Genomic DNA, 16,705 nt, shown 5'->3' on the forward strand with positions numbered 1-16,705 from the left:
AACTAAGCAATGAAGAGATAGCCAACCTATCAGGTGCGCAGTTCAAAACACTGGTAATCAGGATGCTCACAGAAATGGTTGAGTTTGGTCACCAACTGTAAAATAGAGCAAAGAGTGAAGGCTATGCAAAGTGAAATAAAGGAAAATATACAGGGAACTAACAGTGAAGAGAAGGGAACTGGAACTCAAATCAACAGTTTGGAGCAGAAGAAAGAAAGAAATATTCAATCAGAACAGAATGAAGAAACAAGAACTCAAAAAAAAATGAGGAGAGGCTTAGGAATCTCTGGGAAAACTTTAAACATTCCAACATCCAAATCACAGGGGTGCCAGAAGGAGAAGAGGAAGAGCAAGAAATTGAAAACTTTTCTAAACAAATAATGAAGGAGAACTTCCTCAATCTGGCAAAGGAAATAGACTTCTAGGAAGTCCAGGAAGCTCAGAGAGTCCCAAAGAAGTTGGACCCAAGAAAGCACAAGGCACATCATAATTACATTAGCCAAGATTAAAGATAAGGAGAGAATCTTCAAAGCAGCAAGAGAAAAGGAGACAGTTATCTACAAAGGAGTTCCCATAAGACAATCAGCTGATTTCTCAAAAGAAATCTTGCAGGCAAGAAGGGACTGGAAAGAAGTATTCAAAGCCATGAAAGGCAAGATTACTCTATCCAGCAAAGATAACTCTATCCAGCAAAGCTATCATTTAGAATGGAAGGGCAGATAAAGTGCTTCCCAGATAAGGTCAAGTTAAAGGAGTTCATCATCACCAAGCCCTTATTATATGAAATGTTAAAGGGACTTATCTAAGAAAAAGAAGATCAAAACTATGAACATTAAAATGACAATGAACTCACAACTATCAACAACTAAATCCAATAAACAAATGCAAAAACTAAGCAAACAACTACAACAGGAATAGAATCACGGAAATGGAGATCATGTGGAAGGTTATCAGCAGGGAGGGGGAGTGCAGAGAATGGGGGAAAAGTTACAGGGAATAAGAGGCATAAATGCTAGGTACAAAATAAGGGGATGTTGAGAATAGTATAGGAAATGGAGAAGCCTAAGAACTTATATGTGCAACCCATGGACATGAACTAAGGGGGTAGGAGAAGGGAGATGCAGGGCAGAGGGGAATAAAGGAGAGGTAAAATATAGGACAACTGTAATAGCATAATCAATAAAATATACTTAAAAAAGAATATTGAGTGAAGATTTGAGTTGTCTTCAATGCATCACTCACCAAAAATCTGTCACTAAAACATTTGTGTAGCTTTAAGAATCCCCATGTCTAGGTCACAGTAGAGGCCATTTACATGAGAATATTTGGAACAAGACCAAAGTGTCTCCAACTTACCCTCAAACACTGTGAAAACTTTTAGAGGCACTGCATCCACTTCCCAAAGCTCTGCAATACATAATTCAGTGGGCATTATTCTTTCAACATGACATTGGCCAGTCAAGAGCTTCCTATGGTCTTGATATCTAAGAAAAAGACCTGAATCAGCCTCCCTGCCCCTTTCTCTTACCAATATCCATTCTGCATTCCAAGCACTACCTAAGGCCAGGGATTTCCTTCTGCTCCTAGAGCCCCTACCCCCAATACCCTGCATTGCTCTCACATACCCAAACTCTGGCACAGTTTAAGCCCTTTTTCCAGGAAGCCCTGGCCAGTCACATGCTCTAGACCCCATGGTGAAATTAGAGTAGAAGCATTTACCAATCTGTGAAGGCCTCTTCTAAAGTCTAAGTCTTGCAACCTCACTTCCCACCTTGCTAACCCTTCTGTGTCCTGGATATCTTCCCAACTCCAGTAGATCCCAAAGTTTCAGTTCTCCTGGCTTTTGGTTACCAGAGTCCCTCACTTCCAGTACCCTCTTCTGGACTACCCTCACCACCCACTGTCCCTTGGCCCCCTCAGATACATCACTCAGAAACCTTATCAGCCTGCTCTCTGGGGTCGCTTTATGCCCCATCAGCTGCCAAATCCCTTAAAAGCCCTCCCTCTTCAGCTCAGATGCAATCACATCTGCTATTTTTTGCCCATATTATTAAAGCTGCTGCAGCCTGGACCTGTCACCATATGGTTCTGACAAGCTCCAGAAATAGCCCCAGACTCCTGAGTGAGGGCACACTATCTCTACTAGCCCTGGACACTGGGCAGTTTAATATCCAGGGCATCTAGTGATTGCTCCACTGATTGAGGAATTTACCTTCTACTCTCTGTGTTTTGAGTGACTATCATGAAAGGATGTTCGCATATATAAAATGTTTTTTCTATTGAAATGATCATGTGATTTTGGCCTTTGTCTTATTAATATGGTATACAACATTGATTGATTTTAATTTTTAACCAACATTGTGTCCCTGGGATAAATCCCACTTGGTCATTGTTATGGGCTGAATTGTGTCCTAAAATTCATATACTGAAGTCCTAACCCAAAGTGCCCCAGAATGTAACGGTGTTTGGGGATAGGATCTGTAAAGAGGTAATTCAGTTAAAATTAGGATGGACCTTGATCCAATATCACCACTGTCCTTATAAGAGGAAATTTTGACACAGATATACATAATGGAAAAACCATGTGAAAAGACAGGGTAAAATAAGCATCTACAAGCCAAGGAGAGAGGTCTCAGAAAAAAATCAACCCTGGTGAAACTTTGGGCTTGATCGTCTAGTCTTCAAGGTTGTGAGACAATAAATTTCTGTTGTTTAAGTTACCCAGTCTGTGACACCTTGTTATAGTAGTCCTAGCCACCCAGTATGGTCATTATGTACAATCTTTTATATGTTGAAGCATTGGTTTGAAGGTTTTTGTTTCTATATTTATAAATGACATTGGCCTGAGGTTATTTAGTTTTTTTCTTGTTTCTGTCTAGTTTTTGTATAGTTTTTGTAACTCATTCTCATAGAATGAGTTGGGAAGTATTCCCTCCTCTTGTTTTTTGGAAGAGTTCGAGAAGGACTTGTATTCACTGATTTTTAAGTGACTGGTAGAAATCACTTAAAAAACAGTGAATCAATCTAGACCTCAGCTAATTTCTGTATATGTGTGTTTGTGTTTCTATGAAGTGCTTTACGTACTAATTCAGTCTGTTTACTTGTTATAGGTCTATTTAGATCTCCTATTTCTTTCTTTTCAAGCAAAAGGTTGGGTTTTGTTTTTAATTTTTATAGGAGCTTTACTGAGATATAATTCACATACCATAGTAACCAACTATTTAAAATAGGCAATCCAATGTCTATTTATTCTTCAAATAATTATGATTTCATGTAGATCATCTAATTTTTGGCATATTCATAGCATTCTCTTATGCTCCTTTCTAAAGATAGAGATAAGATAGAGATGTCTGCACTTTCATTTCTGATTTTAATAATTTGAATCTTCTCTCTTCTTTCTTGGTCAGTCTACTTTAAAGGCTTATCAATATTCTTGATCATTTCAAAGAACCAACTTTTGGTTTTATTGATCTTCTCAATTTTTTCCTTTTCTCTATTTCACTTATTTCTGCTGTAATCTTCATCATTTCTTTCATTCTGCTTGCTTTGGGTTTAGGTTACTCTTCTTTTTGTAGTTCTTAAGGCAGAAGTTTCAGTTATTGACTTTAGATCTTTCTTTGTCCTTACTCTGCAATTTCTGGATTGGTTCTGACTTATTAATACTCTAATTGCTTTCATAATAAGACCAAAAACCTCAGTGGGTCGCTGGGTTGGCAACCTTTTCTTGGACCCTTTATACTAGATCAGCTACCAGGGTGCCCAGGCATCCTTTAGGTGCTCAGAGACACCAGCACTCTGAAAGTCTCCTATAAACATACATTGCCTTGAATTGTTTATACATTCCTCATTTGTATAATAACTCCTCTAGACACTGAGCCTCTATATTTATTTTTTTTAATTTTTAAAGATTTTATTTACTTATTTTTAGAGAGAGGGGAAAGGAGAGAAAGAGGGAGAGGAACAACAATTTGTGGTTGCCTCTTGTGTGCCCCCCACTGGGGACCTGGCCCACAACCCAGACATATGCCCTGACTGGGAATTGGACCAGTGACCCTTTGGTTCACAGGCAGGCAATCAATCCACTGAGCCCACCAGCCAGGGCCAGCATCCATATTTCTTAGCACAGTGTCTAGGTGTAAGCCCTCACCAATTTTTATTGACTGACTGACTGACAAACTGACTGATGGACCCTTCATGGTGGATGGTAACTGCCAATTTCCTTGGGCATATCCCCTTTATTAGAGAGAGAACTTTTTCTGCCTTACTACTTGGATTAGTCAAGAATAGTCAGTTAAAGAAAAAACAAGTCATACCACAAACCAAAAGGTTGCCAGTTTTCCTGGTCAGGGCACATACCTGGGTTGCAGGCCAGGTCTCTGGTTGGGGAGAGGCAATCGATTGATGTTTCTCTCCCTCTCCTTCTCCCTCCCTTCCCCCTCTCTAAAAAATAAATAAATAAATTTTTTTTTAAAGGGAAGGATCTAATGTTGAAAGTAGATACTAATACTGACTAATCTGTTTAAGGTCAAATGCTATAGGTACCAACAAGGCATCAGAACAGTGTGGGAAGATGTGCCAAAGCCAGGGCTTTCTTGATACCCCAGAACTGGAGACTGACAGGGAAATATGAAATCCAAGAAAGCTGCAGAAACCCCCACCCTTCAAGCATACAGTGGCCTGCCACCATCAGTGCCAGTGAAGGAATGCATCCTTCTGGCTTCTCCATCTTATAGCAGGGCCTCTCAGAGAAGACTGGAACCTTGCCTGCAAGGGGATATGGACATGAGAATAGAACCAAATGAAAACAAAACCAATAAATCATAGCTGTTGCCTGGGTGAAGTATGTGTGTGTGTGTTCTTGTAGGCATGAAACATATTAGACATCGCCAGTACCTTTCATGGAGCCCAGTAGTAATTAATTTATCATAAATCCTTTCTTTATTTTTTTTCAGTATCTAAAATTTATTAATATCTTTCAACATATCAATAGGTAAAAGGAGGGGGGAAAGGATCATTTTAATAGATTTCTTTTTTTAATTGTTGTTCGAATACAGTTTTCTCCATTTTCCCTGCCACCACTTTCTCCCACCGTACCCACCCCCACATCCTACCCTCCATCCTTCCCCCCTTTGGCTTTGTCCGTGGGTCCTTTATACATGTTCCTTGACTACCCTTTCTCTTCTTTCCCCTGTTTTCTCCCTCCCTCCTCCCCTCTGGTTACTGTCAGTTTGTTCTTTGTTTCAATGTCTCTGGTTATATTTTGCTTGCTTTTTTGTTTTGTTGATTAGGTTCTACTTATAGGTGAGATCATATGGTATTTGTCTTTTACAGCCTGGCTTATTTCACTTACCATAATGCTCTCCAGTTCCATCCATGCTGTCACAAAGGGTAGGAGCTCCTTTTTGTCTTTTTGCTGTGTAATATTCCATTTTGTAAATGTACCATAGTTTTTTGATCCACTCATTTACTGATGGGCACCTAGGTTGCTTCCAGCACTTGGCTACTGTAAACTGTGCTGCTATGAACATTGGGGTGCATAGGTATAACAGGGTGCAGCCAAGAGGAGGGCCCCAAATAGGGATTTAGAATGGGGTCCAGAACTCAAGGTGCTCAGGAAATATTAAGATGTCCTCACTCCCCCTACAGGTGTGGGTTGGGGGAAGGGACACATGGACCAGGGCCACTGAGAGCTGTTTTACATAGCAACAGCTTTGCAGCTAAACTCTGGCATGGTCATTTAACATATCTATAACCTTTAACTGGTTACATAGATATGTTAATAGCTGTGGCCATGCTCTGAGTCAGGGGAATGGAAGTAACTTCCCCACCAAGACATAACTGGGGGGCAGGTCCCCCGAGTTACAGCACCTGCATGGGAGCTTGGAGCATTGGGACATTGCAAGTCAGGTTTTTTACTGTAGGAAAAAGAAGTTACAAATAAGTATGAAGGAAAGTGCTCAATCACACCTTGAGTAGAAGGCTGAATAATCTGACATTTTATAAACCATTTGTAATTTCTGCATCTATGCAGCTCCTCTTCCTAGAATTATTGGGTGCTTATTATGTGCCAGGCAGGCTGGTCTGTTATTGATATGCATATGAGTTATTTCTAGTACTTGTCTGCCAATGTACATGGGCAAGATTGTCCTTATGGTATACACCCAGGAGTGGAATCCTGAGTCAAAATGTGTGTGCATCTTTAACACTAGCAGCTAATTCCAATTTGTTTTTCAAAGTATTGGCTGCATCATATGCCTTCCATCAGTTGATAAGAGTTGAACCACCCACCCTCTCTTATTCTTGATATAACCAATTAAAATTTTTGCCAGTCTGAGATACGTGAATTGGCATGCTATTGTGTGTTTAATCTACATTTGTCCAGTTACTGATGCTGAGTATTTTTTCAGCATCTATTGGCAATTTGGTTTACTCCTCTAAGAACTGTTTCTTTCAAACCATCCACTTTTCTATTATACTGTTTGGTAGACATAAAAATGATTTTTACATTGATTTTACATCTAGCATGCTTGCTAAACTCTCATATTAATTCCAATGATTAATATTGGATTTTTTATACTTTCTAAGTAGAAAATCATATTATCTGTAAAGAACAACAGTTTTCTATCCTCCTTTCCCAACCTTATATTGATTTTTATTGCATTAAAATGCCTAGTTAGAACTTTCAGTCTGAGGGCCTTCCTTTGCCTTGATCTTGATTTTAAATGGGATGCTTTCAAAGTCTCACTCTGGCTAGTTCTTATTCTAAATATCTACCTCACTAGCTCTCTAACCTCCCCCTAATGAAGCTTACTCTAACTACTACCCTATTCTAAAGTACAACTTGCCACCCCTCCCCAACACTCTGGAACTACCTTCCCTGCTATATTTTTCGATAACACTTATTACTTTCCAGCATACCATGTTTTACTTATTTATTGTTTTATCATCTACCCTTCCCTGAAAGTATGAGAATGTTAGTTCTACATGGACCAAAGTTTATGCCTTTCTGTTCACTGATTTATTCCAAGTGCTCAGAAGAGTATATTAGTCAACACTCAAGAAGTATTAATTAAATTAATGAATACATGGGAAGTATTTGGAAGAGTATCTGGCTGGCATAATGATGTAAACACTCAATAAATGATAGTAGTGATTAAGAAAGGATTCCATTCAAAAGAACCTATGTTACAGAACAACAAAGGGGAGCCTGGGACAATATACTATTACCCAAAAGGAACCCCTCAGGTTCGTTATGTCCGCCATCTTATAGGAAAGATGTCTCGCAATGCCAGAGATTCGTGAAAAGGAAAGGAAATGTTTATTTAATGCTGTACAGAGTTAAAGTAGTGACCTAATGTCTTCATCAAAATCCCAAAGTCCCTTAAAACACCCACAAACACACATAGTCCTTCCTTCCCCCTTTGCCCAGTCTGGGGTACTGTATCTCAGGAAAAGAAATAGAAGTCCGTGGCTCAGGCAGCCCCTGGTTCTTCCCAGTAATCCGTCTTGGCTGGTAGGCCTCCCTCAGTTCCCGGCACCATCAGCTGTGTTGCCGGGATCTCTGCTAAAGCCAGGTGGTGGTTCCCCCTTCTAAAGCTGTGGGGGTCCCCACTCAGCCAAAGCTGCGTGGTTCTCCCAGCAATGGCTGCCACAGCTCAGTTTTAAATCCCCGCACCAATCTTCCTCTGCAGCCCCATTTCCGGCTCCTCCCACAATCGGTTACACTTGCCATCACTCTCATATCCTTCCAGCTTTACTGGGCTGCCATAGTGAGTCTGGGCAGGTGTGGCCCCATGTCAAGGAGCCAATCTGTGTGGGAGCACTTTCCTTCATACTTATTTGTAACTTCTTTTTCCTACAGTAAAAAACCTGTCTTCCAATGTCCCATGCCTGTACTTTCATTTTACCAAAATGGTGCTTTTCTGTAGATTTCATACTGTTTCTTACTTTCTTCATCTGTAGATTTGCTGTGTGTATATCTATCTAGTCCCTCTCTTCCAACTATAACATGCAATTTCATCATGTATATCCATTTATCTTATTGACCTGTATCTGTCTTGGCAGGAAAAAAAATATATCCTCTAAAAAGCGCTTAGGCAAAGACCTCATCAACAATTTCTAGGCAAAATTAACCTCAATGCCTCTGCAGTTGCTGTTTCCTCCACCTGGAGGCCTCTTCCTCTAGCTTTTTTTTTTTTAAGAGAGAGAGGGGGGGAGGGAGGGAGAGAGAGAGAGAGAAAAATCAATGTGTGGTTGCCTCTTGCTCACCCCAGGCATGTGCCCTGACTGGGAATCCAACCAGTGACCCTTTGATTCGCAGGCCCGCACTCAATCCACCAAGCTACACCAGCCAGGGGTCTTCCTCTAGCTTTTTAATGGCTATTTCCTTCCCATAGTTTCTCAGATTTCACCTCAAATGTAACCTCCTTAGAGTTGCTTTCCCTGACCAAATTCTATGAAAAGCTTCTCTTCTTCTACTATGAAACACTCTATCACACACTCCTGCTGTATTTTCTTTATGTCCCTGGTTATTAGCTTAAAAGTCTTATTTACAAATGTATAGTATGTCTCTCCCCACTTAAATATTAACTCTTTGAGGGAAAGGATTTTGTTGCTGTTTTTCTGTTTTACTTCCAGCACCTAGAACAATGCCTGGCAGATAATCCTTGTGCAATAAATACTTGAAGTATTGAATGAGGAAAAGACTAATATCCTGGGCAATTCAAGGCCACCTATGGAGAGGATTGGGGATGTCAAGATGACTCAGACCAAATTATAATATTTCACTTCTCCACTTGCCTCTTTCTTAAAAGTATTCATTCTTACACCTGATAATATTATACAGCTGGCTGTAAAGAGAAGGGGTACTGCTCAGTAGAGCTGAGATCCACTCCTAGCTAGATTTCTTCCTGGTTTTGTGATCTGCTCACAGGGCTCAGGCTACGGCAACAATTTGTAGGAGAAATCATCAAGTAACTTGGAGTTAACTCCTTGGTGTACATGAATTGCAGTTTGTAGTAATATGTTGTTCCTAAAGCTATGAAAACTCTGTAAAGGACAGTGGAAGGTGGTGTGAAAAGGAGGGCCCTTTGGATGGGCCTTCTGTATGGAATCAGCATGACAGTCCAGAGCTCCAGCACTCCAGCCCTCCAGCCCTCCACACCCCTCCAGGGAAGCAGCGCCTTCCAATTTTCACAGGCCCTGCGGCATGCCGGCCAGTGGCGTCAAAAGCAGAGCTTCCTTGAGGAGCTGGAGCCCTGGGCGAGGCTGTAACTGCTGCAGCACCTATGTGGCTTCCAGGAAGACGCTTGGATAGGATAAGGGCGGAGCTATGGTGGTGAGAGGGCGGAGCTATTCTTGCGCTACGAGGAGGGGCAGTAGCTGCAGCAGCTGAGGCCACAGGAAACCAGCCAGGGAGCAGACCCAGGGCTGGAATACACGGAACTCAGGCCTGGCGCCCGCCTGCCGGCCACTGGTGCTCCAGCGGGTGGCAAGGTCTGCATCTGCCAGGCCCATGGCGGCTTCCACAGCTCTGTCAGCAGTGGCAGCGGTGGCGACACTGTCGGGCCTGGCAGTGCGACTGTCACGCTCTGCAGCGACCCGGGGCTCTTACTGCGTCTTCTGCAAGGGGCTCACACGCACGCTTCTCACCTTCTTTGATCTGGCCTGGAGGCTGCGCATGAACTTCCCCTATTTCTACATCGTGGCCTCGGTGATGCTCAACGTCCGCCTGCAAGTGCGGATCGAGTGAGCGCCTGTGGCCACAGCGACCCACAAGAGGGTCCTGGGCCAGCCCGCCTGCCCGTGCGTCCACCCGCCCGCAGGGAGGACAGCGCAACCGCCCAGATCTCCCGGAGGCGGTACGGAAAGGAGGCGGGGCGGCCCAGACCTCTGGACCCTTGAGCTCTGCGAAAGGACGCTGGCCACTGAGCCACCTAAAGCCAGACCCAGGCGTAACCTGCGCGCACCCGTCGTGTCCAGTGCTGGATTGCACAAAAACTCAGAATACGGGCCGTGACTTTGCGTTCAAGGACGTTACCGACCTGTTGCCTTATGTTGGCAAAAGGGGGAAACCAGAAAGAAGAAATGCTGCGGCAGCAGGGGCATGCTTTGACTGGCCTGACCATAAAGGTAGGCGGCCAGAGAGAGGTTGGACCTGCGGGCTGGAGGGAGGCGGTTGCTATAACATTTAGACTTCAAGGCCCCTTGAGGGTTGGGACAAAATATGGAACGGGCCCGAGGAAGCGAGACCAGAGAGCTGCGGAACCAGCAGAGGCAGGCAGGGCAGCCTCGAGATCTTCAGAGTCCCTTGTCGTGATTCCAAACTGGGGGTCAGGGGCAGATGTAGCTTAGACATCGCACCTGTCAGCAGTTCAGCCCATCTCCCATGGAGACCCCAGTGTCCCCTCCCACCCACGGCCAGGTTCCAGGTCCCCTTTCCCCAGAGGCACAGCAGGTGTCACCAGAGCCAGAGGAAATGGAGGAGAATGGGCTGGGGTGGCCCACGGGGAGGCCCTGGAGGAGAAAAGATGCTGCCACACTTCTCCACCCTCCTGGGCAGGCAGCCTGAACCCCCAGGGTTGTCCCCCTTCTCAGCCCTCAGGCCCCAGGCTCTCTGCAGCTCCCTGCACTGTGTCTTCAGGGCCAGGGGATGCCGTCTGCCTCCCAAGAGGCTACTGCTGCCACTTTCGTTCTCCTCCTTCCTCTCCGAGGATGCAGTTGTGGAAGCCTGGAAAGGTGCCTTTCTCCCCAGCCCCCGTCCTCCACAGTTTTGCTCTTCTGCCACCTACAGCCCTCCCTGTGCCACAGAATGCCATCCTGTGGCACACACGACCTCCAGGAGTTCCCTGTGAACCCCAAGGATGTGGGAAATGGGGATTTCCTTGAGCAGAGGGCAGTTCTCAAGTGGGGGGGGCGGGGGAGAAGATGGAGAAAGGGCTTGGAGAGGAGGCAACACCAGGACAACCGAGGACCTCTTTGGGTAGGGAGGCAACTCTCAGGTTTCCAATTCTTTCTTTCAGGAATTGGTGTCTGTAGCTGGTGACTCGCCCCTTCTCTGGCCTCATCAAGAGTCGAGCCTCTGCCCACCAGCCAACCTTGGCCCTAGAACTTCCTGGTAGCAGCAGGGTGAAGGGGTTGGCTGAGGAGGAGATGAAGGGCCTTGCAGGCAGAGGCCCCAAGAGGTGGGGTAACCCAGGGGTGTGGTTGTGGCATGGAGAAGGACCATGTCACCTGGGCACTGAGATCTCCTACCAACACCATGAGGGAGTTCTACTCTCTCTACCTAATGACAGCGGAACCTGGGGTTCTGGGAGTGCATAGTTGCCCTTGTCACACAGATAAGAAGTGGTTAAGCTAAATCTTCCTTAGGCCTACACTGCCCCACCCACTCCCCAGTCTCCTGGAGGACTTGGCATGGTGGGATGGGGCAGGGGAATCACAGGGCTCCCAGGGGATCTAGGGAGAGAGAGGTTCAGGGTTAGGAAAATGTGGGCAACCAGCTCTCCTTGGGGAGGTGCTGGAAGTGACTGGGAAGACCAGCAGGATAGTCTAAGCTGAGACGGGCAAAAGAGAGATGAGTCCCAGGATCCCCTGGGCACCTGAGGTCTTCCCCCACAGAGCCAGGTCTTCCCACCCCCACCCCTCAACCCCCACCGCCCATCCCAGGCTTGGCCAAGGGCTCCTCAGCAGTTGGGCACAACCCTCTGGGCTTGGCTGGGAGAGGAGGGGGTGGCCCCTGGGGACAATATGTGACCAGGAAGGTAAAAAGACAAACTGGGGGGTGGGAGGGGACTGGCAACCACACAAGACCGCATCTCTCTGTCCCCAGGCTTGGCTTCCTGACACCCAGGATCACACGGGAGACACCTCTGGATGGGCTTGGAGTGGTCCTGGAGGCCCAGGTGTGCTACTGACAGGTGTTCCAGCATGGGCAGGAGCAGCCCAGAGGGGAGCCAGGAGAGACCACGGCCCTCACCACCCACCCCCAGTCCCACATCTGCTGTGACTGGTTGCTCTGGGCCCAAGTACTCAGAGATCGTGGGACCAAAAACCCACAGCAGTGGGGTCAGCCCCAGGCCCGGAGTGGCCCAATGCCACCGCATCTGCCCCACTCAACTGCCCAGCTGGAGTCTGGGTCCTGGGGGAATTACTCCTCCTGGCTCACCCCAGGGACTGGGGACTGAGGCTGGACCAAGGCTCCCACATGCCCCCCCAGCAGTTTCTCATGGACAGGGCCTGACGGCTTCCTTCCTTGTGCCAAGTCTCCTGCGAGTCCCTATTCCTGGTGACCCCTCCTCCATTCCAACCCTGTCCACCCAGGACCACTTGTGGGAGCCTGCCAGCCTGCTGGCTCCATGCATAGATCTCCCAGGACAGCCTCAGAGAAAGCAGAGCAACAGGGGTTGTAAAAGCTGGGAGGAGGACCAGGGGCCTTCCTGGGGATGATACACAGATGGGCTCCTTTCAAGCCCAGGTCTCACCTGGGTGAGGCCCTCTGGGTGAGTGGATCCCCAGCTGCATCCTCTTCCTGGGCCAGCTGGGGAGCAGGAAGGCCTGAGAAGGCTTGAGATGAGGGAGGCTGCTCCCTGAACGTGTGCTTGTGTCCCACAGGCAGAAATGTGTGTCAGAGCCTCCAGGGCCCCTGGCCTCACAGCCCTGCTGCCCTGCTGAGAAGCTCCACCCCATCTGGAGGCTCTGTGGCTCTTCCTTTGGCTGTCTCTGCCCTCAGACAATGGCTAGGGGAGGGGCCAGGGACTGGTCCTTACCTGTGTCCCTGCCACTGCTTTTCTTGCCATTTTGGCCTTGAGTAGTGAGCTGCTTCTGCTTTCCCACCCCTCCCCAACCGCACCGGGCCCTGGCTGCTCGGCGGGTTTTCAGTGCACTTTATTTATTTGCAGTCTGTTTTCCAGGCCGCGGAACTTCTACAAAATCAGGGACACCAACCTGAATGACATGGCTTTCAATTTTCCGCGTGTGTTAACTCTGTACTGGTCAGAGAATGTTCTTCTTTCTGGTGTCAAATCTCATTGTCTCTGTAAGTTAAAAAAAAAATGAAAGCCCTCATGTTCTATGAGGTAAGTAAAATGAGGAGCCTCCTGTTTCTGCTGTGGTGCCATAGCCTTAGAGGGCAGAGGGGCCACAGGTGAGATCATTACTTCAGCCCAGGATCGCTGGGAGGGGAGCACCCTCAGAGGGCTGTAAGTGGGTCGGGCCCCTTCAGGAGGGGCTTGGAGATGCCACTTGACCTGGACCACTGCCTCCCCCTGGCCCCGGGGGGAGAAGGCAGCAGCAGGGGCCTGGCCCCACAGGTGGCAATTGTCCCACTCACAACCTTTGTTTGAATAACCCAATACCTAGGTCTTGTCTTCATTCATTTTAGAGCCAGGTATTGGAAAGTGCTTAATTCACTTGAATCCCAAGGGTAGGCTCAGGGGGAGTGAGGAGAAATAGTCTGCCCACACATCATTTCCTCTCACCAGAAGCCCCTCTGCAGCAGCAAGTGGTAAGGTCCCCCTCACCTCTCTGCTGGCCAGGTGGTGCAGAGTTTTGGAGAAGACCAACTGCAGGGACAGAAGCTTACCGTTTCCCCACCTTAGACCCTAACTGTGCCATTGGAGCTCCAGTCCCTGGTGCCTCCCCAGAGAAGCCAGACCAGTGGTTCTGAGGCTGCTGTAGGGGTGAGGGTGGCGGGCGGGCGGGCGGGCAGAGGGTGAGTGAGGGAGGACTGGGGAAGACTTCAGTGGCCAGGGTAGAGCGAAACAGGACCACAGGCGCCAGGAGGGAGCTGTCCTGAGGATGCAGGATTGTGCTCACACTGAGGAGCAAAGCCTGGGTATGGGCCCTGGGCGTACTCCCCACTTGTCACCAAGAGCTCCCCGGGGATCAAAGCACCCTGGCAAAAGAGACCCAACATCTGCCACCACGGGAGGGATGGGCCCAAGTCCCTGCCAGTGCCCTGACCTTCCCTCCCCTTTGTCCCGATGGCCCTGGTCAGCCCCTGATGGCCTCACGCCCACTGCAGGAATCATGTAGCCTGGCACAACTAAGATGGGAGAGAATCAGACCAGAGCTCCGAGGCCCTCTGATGAGGGAGGACCACCCTTCTGGCCTAGGGAGGAAGGCAGGCAGGCACGCCCCATTCTGGCTAAGACCTGCCCCCTGAGCCCAGCTCCTCCACCAACTACTGTGTGGCCAGGCCAGCCACGTGCACTCATGTACTTCCAGTAAGAAGCCTTCGGGGTGGGGGCGGGGGTTGTGAGCATTCAAGGTGATGAGGTCTGGACAACATTTGCCCTCAGACCTTATCACTCTAAGGACAGAACACCAAATGAAGGGAACTGGCACGCAGTGGGACCCTGTGGAGCTCCAGGCAGTGCGCTGGTTGGTTTGCTGCCATCATCTCATTACAATCCCCAGCCACCTGTTGAAGGAAGTCAGTGGGAGGATGTGGCCACCAGTTAACCCTTGAGCTGGACCCGTAAAATCAGAGGCTTCTTACTCCCGCCCCTGTCCTTGGAATGTATGTTCCCCCCGCCATTCCCATGGCCAGAGCCTTTGCAAGGACAGAGCCTTGGGAGAGTAAGGTGCTGAGACCATCTGGACGGTCTAGTGATTGAACCCAGTCAAGGCCTCTACATGAACTTTGCGATTCTTGCAGCCACACAAGACAAGCCTTGCATGTAAGTTCCCTGGATTATTAAACCTGCCCCCCCCCCACCCATCTGGACTGGTCTGCCTGTTTCCTCACTCTCTCCTTGCCCTCCCTGTTCGCTGATGTTGTCAGAGGCATAAAGGTTCGACTCTGTATCTTCTACTAGAAATAGTTTATCAGTATAGACAACCCCTCGTTGGCACGCTTAATGCACGGTTCTTTGGTTTGTTTTGTTGGAAACTGAAAGGGCTACTCATTCAGTCATTTATCCAAGGATTCCTTGTCTTTCTCACTGGAGAGCACAGTGTTTAAGAGCCCAGATCTTCTGTGTATGCCTATCGAAAACCATGCGATTACACCAGTACCCTCAGTGCCAGTCCAAGAGCACAGGAACCATGCCAGAACTCGGTCACCTTTCACCGTTCCATGTCTACAGCGCCTTCTGGCAGGAGAACCTGACCCCCAGCATCCTCGGTACATTTGCTTATTGGCACAGCCCTCCTGTGTACCAGCATACTCCGACCCTGCTGGGCAGCCTTTCCATTAGACTCTAATCCACTCCTCTCACAGCCCTTGGCTTCCACCAGGCCGCCCTCACACCTTTTAGGGTCCTACCATCCCACCCTCAGTGTTCTGCCCTACTGGAAAGGAAGGGGGAGAAAAAAGGGCTAAGCAGCAGTGCTCCACAGTCAGCTTTGCTAAGGTTCAGCCACCTCTGCAGGGGCTGAAACTCCCCTGGCAGAGAAGCTGCAGGGAGATGCTGACATCTCCTGGAAGGCCAGGTCCCATGCTGGGAGGAGAATGCTGACAAAAGAGGATTGTCCTCTAAAGGGCCATCCTGGGCACACTGTGGGAAGAAGCGCCTCAGGGGCGGGAGCACAGAGGCCAGGAAGCGGCTCCTGGGCTCAAGGTCTGAGTGCAGCTAGGCCTCTGCCTTCTCCTCCCTGGTTGTGTCCCCCCTGACCGGGATGGAAAATGGACTTGACAAAATACTATGGAGGTCTTTGGAGGATTAAAAGTCAAGAATGCCCTTAGGGCCCTGAGCCCAGTGCTTGGCACAGACCAGTACTCAACACATCTTAGAATTAACACTATTCACGGCAGGCATGTGACCCCCCCACCTGTTACCTGATTCCCACCAACAGGGCAATGCTTTCAAGTGGTCCCCTGAGTCACACACTCAGTGCCATATCTGGGGCAGGTTTTTAGGATCCAAAAGTGAGCAAGTTGTACACTGCCCCTGCCCTCCAAGGAGTGATGGATATATGACTTTCCACTTAGCTTCAAATATTCCATTGACTTCTATTGCAAAAGTATGCCCCCAAAATGTTTGTCCATTTGCCTAATCTAGCAGGGTACTAAAAGGGAATCTCACTGCAATTAATAGAAGTTTACCCCAGCAAAGCAAAGTTGTTTCATCAATTAAAAATCACCCACGCACCCTGGCTGGTGTGGCTCAGTGAACTGAGTGCTGGCCTACAAACCAAAGAGTCACCAGTTCGACTCCTAGTCAGGGTATATGCCTGGGTTGTGGGCCAGGTCCCCAGTTGGGGGCATCAGACAGGCAACCACACATTGATATTTCTCCCCCTCTCTTTCTACCTCCCTTCCCCTCTCTCTAAAAACAAAAATAATAAAATCTTTTTTTTAAAAAGCAGCCACATGCCCTAGCCAGTCAGTTGGGTGGAACGTCATCCTGTAGAACAAAGGGTCGCAATTTCAATACCAGGTCAGGGCACATGCCCAGGTTGCAGGTTTGGTCCCTGGGCAGGGCAGGGCATGTATGAAAAGACAATGGATTGATGTCTCTCTCTCTCTCTCTCTCTCTCTCTCTCTCTCTCTATCTTCCTGGTTCTCTAAAAAGAATGAAAAAATATCCTCAAGTGAGGATAAAAAAAAAATCAATCATGGAACATGCCATACATAGTAACCGAAAAGGAGAGTGTGGTAGACAAATGGTTTCTCGAGGTTGCCTGTGTCCTAATCCTCAGAATTTGAGAATGCATTGCCATAGGGAATTAAAGTTGCAGATGACACTATGTGGCTTCGAAT

At 47.7% G+C, this 16,705-nt stretch overlaps 1 protein-coding gene across 2 annotated transcripts; it reads left to right on the plus strand.

Moving 5' to 3' along the window:
- The first annotated feature begins 9,386 nt into the window (after positions 1-9,386).
- Positions 9,387-12,207, plus strand: LOC123819112 (small integral membrane protein 10-like protein 2A). 2 transcript variants are annotated; one of them, XM_045839433.1, is made up of 3 exons: positions 9,387-10,131; positions 11,022-11,183; positions 11,831-12,207. In XM_045839433.1, the coding sequence occupies exon 1, from the start codon at positions 9,515-9,517 to the stop codon at positions 9,749-9,751; it is 237 nt and encodes a 78-aa protein (XP_045695389.1). In that variant the 5' UTR covers positions 9,387-9,514; the 3' UTR covers positions 9,752-10,131; positions 11,022-11,183; positions 11,831-12,207. The 2 variants fall into 2 exon arrangements, with proteins under 2 accessions (XP_045695389.1, XP_045695390.1); XM_045839434.1 differs by lacking the exons at positions 11,022-11,183; positions 11,831-12,207 and adding an exon at positions 10,643-10,725.
- Positions 12,208-16,705: the final 4,498 nt, after the last annotated feature.

The sequence above is a fragment of the Phyllostomus hastatus genome, unplaced genomic scaffold (genome assembly GCF_019186645.2).
Source record: "Phyllostomus hastatus isolate PE091 unplaced genomic scaffold, TTU_PhHast_1.1 phas_contig_30, whole genome shotgun sequence".
Lineage (NCBI taxonomy): Eukaryota > Metazoa > Chordata > Mammalia > Chiroptera > Phyllostomidae > Phyllostomus > Phyllostomus hastatus.